This window comes from Recurvomyces mirabilis, assembly GCF_035927965.1.
Source record: "Recurvomyces mirabilis strain CCFEE 5264 chromosome Unknown scaffold_31, whole genome shotgun sequence".
Lineage (NCBI taxonomy): Eukaryota > Fungi > Ascomycota > Dothideomycetes > Mycosphaerellales > Teratosphaeriaceae > Recurvomyces > Recurvomyces mirabilis.
Window position 1 is genome coordinate 226,501 of NW_027041965.1, and position 13,651 is coordinate 240,151.

General features: G+C 54.4%; 7 protein-coding genes across 7 annotated transcripts; 4 read left to right on the plus strand and 3 right to left on the minus strand.

The window, feature by feature from the left end:
• Positions 1-349: 349 nt before the first annotated feature.
• Positions 350-3,502, minus strand: LTS14_009439 (uncharacterized protein; the record flags this gene model as incomplete). The annotated part of the gene is made up of 1 exon (XM_064842121.1): positions 350-3,502. The coding sequence occupies one exon, from the start codon at positions 3,500-3,502 to the stop codon at positions 350-352; it is 3,153 nt and encodes a 1,050-aa protein (XP_064690329.1).
• A 313-nt stretch (positions 3,503-3,815) lies between these two features.
• Positions 3,816-5,078, plus strand: TYS1 (Tyrosine--tRNA ligase cytoplasmic; the record flags this gene model as incomplete). Its single annotated transcript, XM_064842122.1, has 1 exon — positions 3,816-5,078. The coding sequence occupies one exon, from the start codon at positions 3,816-3,818 to the stop codon at positions 5,076-5,078; it is 1,263 nt and encodes a 420-aa protein (XP_064690330.1).
• Positions 5,079-5,330: 252 nt separating this feature from the next.
• On the minus strand, positions 5,331-5,902 carry LTS14_009441 (uncharacterized protein; the record flags this gene model as incomplete). Its single annotated transcript, XM_064842123.1, has 2 exons — positions 5,331-5,641; positions 5,707-5,902. The coding sequence occupies 2 exons, from the start codon at positions 5,900-5,902 to the stop codon at positions 5,331-5,333; spliced, it is 507 nt and encodes a 168-aa protein (XP_064690331.1).
• Positions 5,903-6,723: 821 nt separating this feature from the next.
• On the plus strand, positions 6,724-8,313 carry LTS14_009442 (uncharacterized protein; the record flags this gene model as incomplete). Its single annotated transcript, XM_064842124.1, has 1 exon — positions 6,724-8,313. One exon carries the CDS (start codon positions 6,724-6,726, stop codon positions 8,311-8,313), a length of 1,590 nt encoding a protein of 529 aa, XP_064690332.1.
• Positions 8,314-9,021: 708 nt separating this feature from the next.
• Positions 9,022-9,783, plus strand: LTS14_009443 (uncharacterized protein; the record flags this gene model as incomplete). Its single annotated transcript, XM_064842125.1, has 3 exons — positions 9,022-9,223; positions 9,294-9,364; positions 9,439-9,783. 3 exons carry the CDS (start codon positions 9,022-9,024, stop codon positions 9,781-9,783), a joined length of 618 nt encoding a protein of 205 aa, XP_064690333.1.
• A 39-nt stretch (positions 9,784-9,822) lies between these two features.
• LTS14_009444 (uncharacterized protein) lies at positions 9,823-10,674 on the plus strand (the record flags this gene model as incomplete). Its single annotated transcript, XM_064842126.1, has 1 exon — positions 9,823-10,674. One exon carries the CDS (start codon positions 9,823-9,825, stop codon positions 10,672-10,674), a length of 852 nt encoding a protein of 283 aa, XP_064690334.1.
• A 118-nt stretch (positions 10,675-10,792) lies between these two features.
• AOX1 (Alternative oxidase, mitochondrial precursor) lies at positions 10,793-13,341 on the minus strand (the record flags this gene model as incomplete). Its single annotated transcript, XM_064842127.1, has 11 exons — positions 10,793-11,101; positions 11,164-11,561; positions 11,620-11,726; positions 11,781-11,993; positions 12,043-12,085; positions 12,143-12,418; positions 12,472-12,548; positions 12,601-12,828; positions 12,877-13,079; positions 13,135-13,234; positions 13,298-13,341. The coding sequence occupies 11 exons, from the start codon at positions 13,339-13,341 to the stop codon at positions 10,793-10,795; spliced, it is 1,998 nt and encodes a 665-aa protein (XP_064690335.1).
• Positions 13,342-13,651: the final 310 nt, after the last annotated feature.

Consider the following 13,651-nt stretch of genomic DNA (forward strand, 5'->3'; position numbering starts at 1 on the left):
CTCAATGAAGGATGAGTAGAGAAAAGATAGGTAGGCTGGCTAGGTTGGTAGTAAGCTGTAATCTTACATGTCAAAGAGCCATACCGCCTTGTCGTCCTCGAGAGGTTACATGAGCAGCATCCTTTGTTACCAATCACCATTCTTTGTCGTTGATCATCATCGGACTCGAGGGCGAGGATGTTGGCTTTGTCCATCGTCCAGGACAATCTGCCAATGCCGTCATGCACGGTATCAGCAAATCTGTTGTCCACATCTTGGCATATTGCGGAGCGGTGGCGCTTGTCATGGTGAACAATTGAGCTTGTAGAGTCTTTACCCAAGCAATGTTGCAAATCGATCCTCGCCACGCTCACGCTCTCAAGATACCAACAGCCTGCATCAACACACCCGCCACAACTCCCCTTCCCACACTAGGAACCTGCAACGCATCAAACACCTTCCCTAGCGCCTCCCCACTAGCCGCAGCCCCCATAATACTCTGCAAAGCCATCGGTATCCCCTTCTTCACCAGCAACACCCTCGCCTTAATCCTCAACTCCTCCTTCTCCTCATCGGTCTTAGCCGGATAATCTCTCCGCCAAATCTCCATTTCCTCTTCAGTCGGTAAGGCATTCTCGCGAAGCTTGTAGACATGTCCCGCTAAGCCGGAGTCGGAGATATTCGAGTCAAGGAGGGATGTTTGGAGCATAGATTTTATGTTTAGGAGTTGTGGGTTCCCGGGCCGGAGGAGGAAGGATTTGGCGGCGTTAAGGAGCGTGAGGCGGATTTGCCAGGCGCCGGAGAGGGTGTAGAGTTGATTTATTGTGGCGAAGAGGAGTTCGATTGCTACGCTAGTTTCACGTTCGGTGATACCCGGCTTTTTTGCTTTCGTGGGTGAAGACGCTGGGTTCGCGTCTTGCAGCTGCGGGCGTGTTGGGAGTGCTGGTGCTGCACGTGGGTGCTCATCTGAGACTCGCGGCATCTCTACACTTCGCTTCGCAGCCACATTCTCGGCTGTGAAGTCCGCAGGCATATCGTCAGGCCGCGGTGGTAGGCTGATCATGGGCTCCAACCCACCATCAATGTTCGGAATCAGTGTTCTGTCTGCCGGTTGTTCCTCTTGTAGCGACTCTTTCGACTGTCCAAAGTCTCCACTATACTGTGATGATATGCTTTGTCGGTAGCTCGAGTCCATGCTGGCATTGGTAGCGATACTTCCTCTAGCCAAAGACCTCACACTCTCCTGGCTTTGTCTCGCAGCTGCCATGCCGCCAATGGAGCCGCTACTGATACTGGCCTGGGTCTTATGTGACAAAGGAAGCTCCGCGCCTGACGCAGTACTCGTCCTGCTCAAACCGTTCCCAGTCTGGCCGGGCAAAGCCTTCTTCCCACCAACACCCCCGACAAGGCCTGCCACGCCGCCGAAGACAGCCTTGCCACCACCAGCAACCTGCTTCGGCGCTTTCGTAAGCACTCCCATCATCTCTCCACCTAGCTTCCCAAACGCATCCGGCGTAGGCCACCCGAATCCTTTCGCACGCTCACCCGGTGACTTCGCCAGACCCTGATCCTTCTCCAGAAACCTCTTCATGCCTTCGCTTTCCGCGAGCGACCGCCACGTCACGGCGTCAGATAGATAGCGTTCCAGCTCGCCTCTCAGACCGGCTTTAGTGTTGTTCCTCCACTTCGGCAGCTCGGCATGGAAGCCCTTGACACCCGTAATGACACTGATCCGGCGAAGGACCTCGTGCAGAATTTCGAAGTCTGGAAACTTTCGTGAGATCATCCACCCTGGATATGCTGACGTCGCAGGTTCGATCTGGATCAGGTAATCTGTTTGTGGCTTGGCTTTTATCGAAGCACGATCGCCTGGCACGCTGTCGTCGAATATAGAGATAGTAGCGTTGTGTAACGTTAGGGGAGCAGGTTGGGAACGCTGTCTTTCAGGACTGTCGGTCAAAGTGGTTGCCTGTGGGGGTAGGATCTGATCGAAAGATGTAAAAGGCTGCTTGGTGACCGGAGTCATCGGCCTTGAGCTGAAGTCGGCGCTCGTCATTGTATCTGCGACGGAAGAGTCGGCCTGGCTCCAGGCAGTAGCCTCTTCATCTTGCCGCTCTTTATCGCTCTGACTGGAAGTCGGGGTGGCGACACCTTGTGTAGTCGCACCAGATACGTCCTCGGAACTGCTAGCGGCTGCCTCCTTCTCAGCCTCTTCTTTCGCTCGGCGCTCATCCTCTTCAATCATCATTTGCGTCAGTCGTCTTGCTTCTCGCATGGCTTCGTCCATGGCCTCTTCTGCTCTGCTTGTCTGCCTACGGTGCTCCAACCTTGGTCGCTCAGATGGGTGCACATCAATTGCAGCCTCATCGGCGCTTTGCATGGGTGACGTTCGCGCCTGATCGTCTACTTCAGACACAGAAGTCTTCGCCACCTTTTCAGTCTGACGACCTTCGACGCCCGCGTCCACCATATTCATAACCTCCTTGGTGGTCTCACTCTCCTCCAGCCCATACACAATCCACCCATTGATGAAAGCCGCGTCCGAGCAGTAAGTGACCGTGTAGCCAAGCACAAGGTTCGCCAGAATCTGCTTCAGGAATGCTCGAACCGGAGGACAATTGTATGCCTTCGAATCAAGGTATGCTTGCAGGATATCCTCGGCAGCATCCGCCAGTCTAGCATTCTGTGAGTCTTGATTCAACAGATACGATAGACTGCTGTCCGGCTTCATTTCGAGATACGTCGATATCGCGTCCTCGGCAGAAGAGTTCGGCGAAGCATTCATAGCAGAAGCCAGCTCGGTAAGGAAGACGATGATGATGCTGCTGGCGTTCGTGAGGAAGTCGAGGAAGGCATCTGCAGGTCGCTTGCGTTTCAGATGCCCAGACAATGACAACAAGAAGGCAACCAGAGTTCGTCGACAGGAAGCAGGGAAGGACTCCTCGCCTGGAATAGTCGGGTCGTACCAGTAATGTACATAGTCTTTAATAATCGCATCGGCGAAAGTGTTCAAGGCCTTTTCAGTCTCGGCTTCGAAGGCGGAGAAGTCCAGTTGCTGATCTGCATAGATCTTGATAGCATCCGACTCCTCCTCTGGTGCTGCTCTCGCAGAACTTCTCCAGTCCAACAACCTCTTCGCGACCTGCACCCCTACCTCCCTCTTGTGCTCCTGCTCCGCACGCTTTGTAGCCTCGTCTCGATCATCTTGGCGCACGCCCTCCCATGTCGCATGCAGTACCACGCCTCCTGCGACACCGATGAATAAGAGTCCGACCCTGCCGAGGACCAGATATGTCGATGCGCCTAGGCCCACCAAGCATGCTCCGAGTGTCTCATTGCTGGCGTGAGACAGGAAGTGCAATGCTCCATCGGTAAAAGATTGTATGGTAGAAGCAAGAGAGGTCGCTCCGATAGTCTTCGCGGGTGCCGTCGCTGTCTCTACATTATTCTTCTCGTCCCTATTACTTCCGTCCAATATGGGACCAGCCGCGACGGCCTCAGACTTAGGCAGTGGCTCATCCATTGTCTATCCAGTGGTCCAATTCTGTCATCGCATATGCAAACCCATATCCAGCATCGCAAGTGTCGCAACCACTTTCGTCCGTCAGCTGCTGCAGGGGTACTCAAGGTTCGCGGTTTAGAAGGACAAAGCCACATGGCAGCCACAAAGCTTGGCGTTGCGAACAATTCAAGCTTTCGGTGCTGAGTCACATTTGCCATTGGAGTTACTCATATCAAGACACAAGCTGTCATTGAGCAGGGTGTGCTTTGCTAAAACCAACGCGGGATTTCGAGTAGAGCATCCCGGCAGCTGGTTGCCCTCCACCACCTCCACCATGGCCGAATCCACCTCCGCCCAACTGGCCAGCACGCCACAGGAAAAGTTCGCCCTAATCAAAGACAACCTCCAAGAAGTCCTGAATCCGGAAATCATCGAAGAGATCCTCCAAAAGAATGAAAGACCATTGCGAATCTACTGGGGCACCGCGACAACTGGCAAACCCCACTGCGGCTACTTCGTCCCCATGCTCAAAATCGCCCAGTTCCTCGCCGCCGGCTCCCACGTCACCATCCTCCTCGCCGACGTCCACGGCTTCCTGGACAACCTCAAAGCGCCCATTGAACTGGTCCAGGAACGAGTGAAATACTACCGCTACTGCATCACCGCCTTACTCCAAGCTGTGGGCGTGGACATCACCCGCCTCGAATTCGTCACGGGATCGGATTACCAGTACAGCTCGCAATATGTTAGCGACATCTATAAGTTGAGCACCCAAGTCTCCGTCCACGACGCTTCCAAAGCCGGCTCCGACGTCGTCAAACAAGTCGATTCCCCACCTCTGAGTTCCCACCTCTACCCCCTCATGCAAGCCCTCGACGAAGAACACCTAAACGTCGACGCCCAATTCGGCGGCGTCGATCAGCGCAAGATCTTCACTTTAGCAGTGGAAACCCTTCCCCGGATCGGCTACCGCAAACGCGCTCACCTCATGAACCCACTCATACCCGGTTTACAAGAAGGCGGGAAGATGAGCTCCAGCGACCCCGACTCCAAGATCGATCTGATCGAGCCCGCGGAGATTGTGAAGAAGAAATTGAAGAAGGCTTTTTGTCCTCCTAAGCAGGTAGTGGGAAATGGTGTCATCTCCTTTGTCGAATTCGTCCTCCTTCCCGCCTCGGCACTGAAGAATAAGGGTGTGCCTAAATTCAGCGTCCCGCGCCGCGACGCAGAAACGCTGGAATATACTTGCATTCAAAAACTCAAAGACGATTACCTGTCTGATATCCTCTCGCCTCAATCCCTCAAGCCCGCTGTTACGGAAGCACTGCTGGAGATTCTGGAGCCGATACGGAGGGCGTTTGAGGAGGACAAGGAGTGGCAGGCTGTGGAAACCAGGGCGTATCCGCCGCCTCCTGCTCCGGAGAAGAAGAAGAAGAAGGAGAAGAATTTGGGGAGTCGGTTTCCGGGTGGGGCGGGGAAGGGTGGCGAGGGTGCGGTGGAGGTGAAGCCGGATGGGCATGTGGAGGGGGATGGGGCGCTGGAGGTTAGTGTGGGTGTTAAGGACCTAAGTCTGAGTGGGGAGGAGGCGAAGGCGTAGCAACGATTGTGGGTTGTTATCAGTATCTCGGAAGTTGTTAGAATTGTCGAAGTTGCTGCACTGATGTGGCAAACGCACGGTTCCACTCATCGTGGAAAAGACTCCCAAGGCGCAGATGATGTGAGGAGAAACGGCTTTCTCGCCGTTGTGTTCGTGGAGTACATAAACTCGTATAAATTAATCTACCGTGGTATACCCATGATATTAAACGCCATGACGACCATTGCTGAAGCACAACAGTGCACGTATGCATCACATCTCCTCACCCACTTCCCTCCCCTCCGAAGAACCCCAACTACTACTCGGACTCACCCGCCGACTCCCCTCCAAACTCGCATTCGGCGTCGTCTCCGGCGAAACAATATACAATGCATCATACGTCCCCAACACCATCCGACTCACGTACGCCATCAGCGGCACTTTGATGGAGGCGAGCGAGGAGTCGAAGTTGGGGAATTGCGCGTACTCTTCCCGTTCGGAAGGGAGGTAGAGGTCGTGGCGGCGGACGTCGAGGTAGGAGGTTCCGCGGGGAATGGGTTTGTGGGTGCAGCGGAGGGAGTCGTCTTTTATATCATCGTCAGCGCATGCCTCTATGTATAAACGCGCTCATGATTGAGATTTGATTTACCTTTATCCAATTCCGCGCAGATCTCCTTTTGTGTACTCGTCTTCAAGGCGCCGCGGTATCTATATACTAATACCGGCCGGGTGTCGGCATCGTCTAGGCGGTAGCGTTCAGCGGAACTGCTGGTGCTGGTGCTGTTGTGGGTGGAGTCGGTGAGGCCGGTGTGTGGGGTGTGGGAGAGTGGTTGCGTGTTACTCATATTGGGCGACCTCTTGCGCCTGCGAGAGGGCGGTGAGTGGGGATGTTTGTTTGCTGGTGCCTGGCTTTGTTGGTCTGTGGGAGAGATGAGTGATACTGTGAGGTGCGTGTGGTCACGAGGTAGTATTGGTGCCTGGCACGCTTTATCCGTTTGTCTCAGGTTATCGTGTGGGCGCGGGGAAGATATTTGGGTGGTGACAATGAGAGGAGATGTTTCATATCAGAGTCAGCAGGACTTTGGGAGATGTTTCTAGTCAGGGCAATACGGCAAGGCGAGGCTTTGTCAGTAGTGAGCCTTTGCGATGGAAACAAGCGCTGTGTGCAAACATGACAAGCAGGGTCCGAGCTGCGCCTCACAATCACAGTCACATTCACTGCCGCACGGGTCTGTCCGGCGAGATCGTGGGTAATGCGCGACAACCATCATGCGCAAATGCGCATATTCACGGCTCTTCTATGCATGCATCGGACACGCTTCTGGCTAGAATGCATGGATTCCTTTGCCTTCTTGCCTGACATACGGTGGTATATGCTGCTGATATCAATCGTGGCGCCGCGGACCACTGACACGAGTCAAATAATGTGGCTGAACATGCACGGCGATGTCATAGTATCCAGTTTCAGGTTGATCGGAAAGCTTAACCCACTATTTACTTCCTACTAGCCTAGCGCGGTCGCGTGACATGAAGCGAGACGCCTTCCACTCTCCCACAGTTTGTTTGGAGATAGATCGTGTGTGCTCCTGTTCCACGCCTCCTCTGCACCGTACAGCACTGTCGTCTCCATTGCGGAATACCCTTCGTGTACATATTGCTCTTCATCATGCCCTCCCTCGCCCTTCGATCACTCCTCCTCCCTGCCTCCCTCTCCGTCTTGGTTGCGTGCTCCCCAGTGGCACCCCACGATGCTCGTACCACTCCCGCGCCCACCGAATGGAATCCGAGTCGGACGGTGAAGCATCGACGAGATATCCTGAGCTCGGTCGAGGGAGACATCAACTCGGTGCTCAGCGGACTGGGCTCTGGCATCCCTTCGTACGTCGCCAGCGGTGTGCCCAACTTCTTTCAGGGCTTCCCAACAGGACAAGCGGTGGAGAGCTCACTGGGCATCGGTGACTCGGAGCTTGCGGCTGTGCCGACGAATGTCCTCAACATCTCCCCTTACGCCAACTTCACCGATCAGGGGTGGAATGTGAGGTTCCACGGCAATGTCTACAAACAACCCAACACCAGCGAGCAGACTTTGAATGATCTGGCCAACAAACTCTTCATCTACGGCACCAGCGTCCAGGATCTGCCCGCCGACCAACAAGCCCAAACCCGAAACTTGACCGCGGAAATCTTCATCGTCCAGCAAGGAAATGTAAGTGTGAACACGATCCACCTCGAGCCTGCTCAGAGCACAGGTGGTGATGGCGAGTCTGGCGGAGGAGGAGCCGTGACACCAAGCGGCGGCACACAAGATGTCACCCTTCCTCTCAACACCACCGCCGAAGGCGACTTCGACGCATTCGTGCAGATCAACAGCGCCGGCCTCCAACCAGGAAACACAACCAGCCAAGTCCAGCGTCTGAACACCTACGTCGACGGCGCCCCCCTCGGCAACGGCACCGCCTACCTCGTCCCCAACCAAGGCCTAACCATCATCTCCGACATCGACGACATCCTCCGCATCACCAAAATCTACGAACCGGAACAAGGCCTCCTGAACTCCTTCGCCCGCCCCTTCGTCCCATGGCAAAACATGCCGGACATCTACGCCAACTGGAGCAAGAGCCTGCCCAACACCCACTTCCACTACCTCACCACCACCCCGGAACAAGTCACACGCAACTACATGCAATTCATCTACTCCACCTACCCGGGCGGCTCCTTCGACGATCGACCCTTGAACTTCTCCGACGTTACCGCCACCCTCAGCATCCGCAAATTCCTCCTCGACAAGGTCTTCCAGACTTTTCCCCAGCGCAAATTCATCCTCGTGGCCGATACCTCCAACTCGGACGTCATGAGGGATTACCCGCAGCTCGTGACCGATTACCCGGGCCAAGTCCAATGTATCTTCCTCCGCAACACCAGCGCCACGGACGACGGGGATAAGTTTCCCTATGATACGAGTGGATTCAAAGGGTTGAATCAGAACATGTACATGTTTTTTGTGAATGCGGAGGATTTGTCCGGGTTGGATATTGCCAACGGGCAGTGTTATAATCAGAGTATTGCGCAGAATTTGACTTTTGGGTATCAGGGTTTACCGGGCGGGTTGGGGAAGACGCCGACGATTAACGGGAGTGCGAATGGGCAGGGGAATGGGACGAAGTCGGGGGCTGGTGCTTTGGTGGGTGGGAGTAGTGGTTTGATGGCTTGGAGTTTTGCTGCTATGCTCGGGGTGGTGTTTTGGGGTGTGCTGTGAGTGAGGCCCTTCTGATCGACATGGGTTGGATATTCTGGCGACGGCGTTCCTGCATTGTGGCGATTGTGTGATCTATGTATCTACGCACGTGAGGATGTTGAATATGTACCTTGCTTGCTTGCTTGCATCACCCAAATTATCGTCCAATTGGGAGGTCTGCCCTCTCGTCTCTCCACACTATGCATTCCTCAGTCACCACATCTGTCTCTTCCCGTGCCCCATCATCAGAGCGCCATCCGTTACTCTTGCTCTCTCTCTCCAACCCTTGCTCGAGACGGGTCCTCTTGCGCGCTTAAGATGCCGATTTCCCCCGCCGTCAAAGCCCGTTAAGCCCCCACCGCACATGCTGGAATTTGGCTATCCAGACCAAGCCTTGGACTTGCAATGCTGGGAGTGGAGTCTGAGGAGCGGATGTCACGGCATGGAGACAGATGTGATGGCGTAGACTCGGACTCGAGACGAGTCATCAGACGACCTCTGGTTGGTCTCGTGAAGATTCATACCCGGGTGGTGAAGTTGAGGTGAAGGTGAAAGTGAACGGCACGAAGACTATGTTACGTGCCATTGTTTCTCGTTTCTTCCGTTCACACTCTATTTCATACTGTTCCATTGGTCTCTTACTTATCCTCTCGCTGCCTCTTGGAATCCAGCGACCAGAGACCCTGTCTAGCTAATCCAACGTCTGTTCTCCCTTGAAACTGAACTGCTATGGCGGATATCGAGAAACACGGCGATGCCACTTCGCCCATCGAGCACGCGGCCATTGGCGCCCATGCCGTTGATCTAGACGGCGCAGACGCGGCAGAACTCGCGAGGCTGGAGAAGAGTGTGGTGAGGAAACTGGACTGGAATCTGGTTCCGTTGGTCTCGGGTCTTTATCTTTTGGCCTTTCTCGATCGCAGTAACATTGGTGAGCTATCCATTTTAAGGACAGATATATGGTACTCTTGACAGGCATCAGCTGATTCTGGTGTTGGTAGGCAATGCGAAAGTGGCGGGAATGTCCAAGGATCTCGATTTGTCTAGTGGAGAGTATCAATGGCTCTTGACGGTAGGCCTCCGAAGCCCTGCTCGGGAGGGAGATCGAGGATAGATGCCATTGGCAGTGGTAATCGGATGGTCCAGATCTTCTACATCTCCTACATCCTCTTCGCCTTCCTTATCATGTTCTGGAAAATCTTCCCTCCTCACATCTGGGCCGGGTTCGTGGTCCTAGGCTGGGGCGCAGTGAGTACCTGCCAAGCCGCCACAACCAGCTGGTCCGGGATGATGGTCTGTCGTTTCCTGCTTGGAGCCTTCGAGGAAGGATATGGACCTGGTATTCCATACCTTTTGAGTTTTTTCTACCTTCGACACGAACTGGGCTTCCGGACGGGGATATTTCTGGCTTGTGCGCCGCTCGCGACGTGCTTTGCGGGTGTGCTGGCCTATGGCATTACGTCCGGAAAGCAGGAGGCGATTGCTAGCTAGAGGCTTTTGTTCATTGTGGAAGGTGCTCCGACTGTGGTGATGGCGGCCGTGGCGTTCTTCCTTCTGCCTGATAGCCCGCATAAAGCTCGTTTTCTCACGGAAGATGAGAAGCGTGTTGCTCTCGCGCGTGGAGTGCGGCAATCTGGCAAGACCGAGCGCATCGGCGGTATCAGTCTCAAGGATACACTCGACACGCTACTCGACTTCAAGCCTTGGTTCACGGCACTCATGTACTTCTCCACCAACGTCGCTTTCTCATCCCTTCCTGTCTTCCTTCCGACAATCCTAGAGGAGATGGGTTTCTCGGGAGTCAACGCACAAGGTCTCTCCGCACCACCATACTTTCTTTCCTGGATCCTAACGATCGCTACGACATACATCGCCGATCGGTCACAGCAGCGTGGCCTGACCATCATCGTCATGTCTCTGGTCGGAGCTATAGGCTACGTTATGCTCGCCGCAAGCAAGAGCGTAGGTGTACGGTATGCCGGAGCCTTTCTTGCCGCCGGTGGTGTCTTTCCGTTGATAGCTAACATCCTGCCGTGGGTATTCAACAACCAGGGTAACGACACAAGACGTGGCTTTGGCTTCGTCATTACCAACACTATAGGGCAATGTGGCCCTTTGCTTGGTACGAGGGTGTACCCGGCGACGACTGGACCGTACTATACTGAAGGCCATTCGGTGTGTGCTGCTTTCTTATTCTTCACGACGCTCTTGGCTTTTGGGCTGAGGACGCTTCTGGTGCGGGAGAACAGGAAGCTAGATCGTGAGCATGGGACGTTGGAGGAGCAGCGGGCAAGGGCTGCTGTGGCGGTCGACAGTGATGAGAAGGCGAGCGTACAGCAGGGTGTGGAGAATTATGGGCCAACGTATCGATACGTGTTGTAGAATATCATGTGGTGGCAAGAACTTAAGATGCAAGGTAATGCGATGAGATTATGATAATGGCAATTTGAGGTGTACTAGACAACAAAAATCACATTCCCGGTTGTAAAGCAACAAGCACTTACAACCTCGACAACCCAGTGGTCTCTCTCGGAGCATGGTACTCCGGCACACGCATGTCCAATGCCTTGCCAGAGTAGCCCAGGTCCTCTGCAGTTAGCACGGCACACTTCTCACCGATCAGAAGGGCAGTGGAGTAAGTGTTGCAGCCGACGTTGTCTGGACAGATCGAAAGGTCGGCAACCTTGAGCCCTTTGACGCCGTGGACGTTGAGGCGCTCGTCCAGGACACCGTGTTTGACGATGCTGTTGCCCTCCCGAGGAGCCATGGAGCAGGTACCGAGGCTGTGCCAGGTAGTTTCGACGTGACGCTGGATCACGCATTAGCATCGAGAGAGGGGCAGTGTCAAGCAGCTTAAGGACTCCCACTCACCTTAACCCACTCTTCAAGATGCCCGAGATCGTCCTTACTATACTGCAGATCCTCTCTCACAGTCTGCTGATTGCTGTTCAGCCAACTAACCTGCGGTGCCTTGCCCGCCTCCAGTGGCATGGACCAGCTACCATGCTGAATGTTCGATGTGATATGGTTAGGACCAGCATAGGCGTTGGTGGTGGCGAGATCCATATCCAAGGCACGAGCAGGACTGTCAAAAGCATAGAACGGATGCATGCTCGTGACTTCACCGGCATAGGCATCCGTGCGACGAGCCGTCTCGCGAGACTTGATGTATCCCCATACCATGGGTGCCATGTCACGCTTGTCGTTCATGAAACCTGCGTCGAAGTCTGGAGAATCGTACGCGGATGGAGAGGTAATGTGGGTAAAGCCTGGCAGAGTCAGTCATCGTTGATCACCGGACGTGCTGGAGACGAGACGACACCATACCTCGGCTGAATGGGTATTCCAGGAAGTGGAACATAGTGAAGAACTTGCCCGGGGGCATGTGCATGTGATCTCCAAACCATCCGGCGATAACAGAGTAGTGCATCACGCTGTTGACGGGGTCAACTCGTATTCACTGCCAAGTAAAATAGTTATGTACTTACGGCTTGTCCGGCTTGTCCTTGAAGTAAGAGTCCCAGCCACTCCTGAACTCTGGGTACGGCCACGAATCCATCTCGTCGAGTTCCTTCTCAGTTGGCCTGACTTTGACGCCGGCATCTATGCCGTTGGTAGCCAGCGGTCCAGTACCGTTGATGTTCCACTGGTTAAAGACTTTCTCTTGTGTCTCCTTATCGCCACGGACGAAGTCATCGAACCTGGTCTGTGTCAGTATATCCTATAGACTATTGACACTAGGGTACTCACGACTCGACCTGTGGCTTAGCACGATAGGTGGAGAAGGTGAGATCTGTATATGAGTCAGTACGTCATGCTGAGATCCACAAAGGTCTGCAGGTCGCCGTACAGTGGTCCTGGAAGTTGAGGCCGACACCGGGAAGATCCACGACTGGCTTCACACCAACCTTGCGGAGCTTCTCAGGATCGCCAATACCAGAGCGCTGGAGGATCAATGGGGAGCTTAGAGTGCCACCGCTGACGATGACGAACTTGCGGGCCTTGTAGTCCCTATGCTTGTTCTCGCTTGGGCTGAGAGGCTTGGTTGGTACAGTCCTGACACCAACTACACGGTCGCCTTCGATCAAGACTTTCTCGACTTTGGTGTTGACAACGAGATGTAGGTCTGGAACACATTAGCTAGGAGGCAGCAGTCCCTGAAATGGGTCGAGGACATACTCTGATGGTGAGCTCGGGTGGAGTGGATATAGGCGTGAGCACTGTCGGAACGACGACCTGTGTCACGATTAATCCACCTGTCATCGTCAGCAAGTATCGCAACCGTTTGGTTTTCCGCGGCGATCTCACTTCAGCCAATGCTCAGCACCATGGCCAGTGACGAGATCTTGGAGATCGTCGGTGACGGGGATATCCTGGCTCTCGGCAGCACGCAGGAAGTCTTGCATGATGGGGTATGTATAGTTTCCGAAGGAGACCTTGATTGGGCCGTCAAAGCCATGAATGTCTCGGTTCTGTGAGGCACGCTGGTACGTCTCGTGCTTCTTCATCAACGGGATCAGTTCCTTCGTGGTCCAGCTAGGTGCGCTATCAGCTTGACCTCAACGTGGGACGACCAGTGCTCACCCTTTAGCCTGGAAGTCGTCGTAGTCAGAAGCCGAAGCCCGTGTATACATCATGAAGTTGATGCTCGAGCCACCGCCTAGGATATGGGCACAAGGGACGACAGCTCGTCGGCCGCCAAGCCACTCAGACGGACGACTGTAGTAGAACGAAGCCGTCTTGGAGTCAAGCTTCATGTTACGCGGATAGATGCCGGGGCGGTACACCTGCCTCGATCAGTCTATGTCGAGATTCTGCAAGCCTGTGTCGAGTATAACTCACCCACGGGTTGTTGAGATTACTCTCTCCAGCTTCCAGCAGTAGAACCTGGAGATTGTGGTCCACGTTGGCCAGACGGCCAGCCACCACACAGCCGCATGATCTGTTTCGACATATGTGAGCTCAAGGGGTTGAGAAGGTCGCACTCCCTTGGTTCGAGACCTACCCTCCTCCACACACAATAACATCAACTTCGTCGGGTATCGTCATTGTAGATGATCAGGATCGATCTCCAAATGTACCTGATCAATGGTTAGCAATAGCAGGCCTTTGAAGAGGAATTAGAAGGGAACTTCGCGGGACTGCACGACCATAAGAAGTACGAAGCCCCGCACGTCGAGACACTCGGCGGATGGTAGCTCCAGGGTGAGGTCCAGGAAGAGCAGTATTGATCTGCCGTTCCACGTCTCGATGTGAACAGCTCAAGGAAGAGGTGCTGACGGGAGCACCGCTATCAGTGGATGGCATTGCTCTGCTGCCTACGCGGGCCGGGTGCGTGAATGCGAGCGAGCACCTAGAC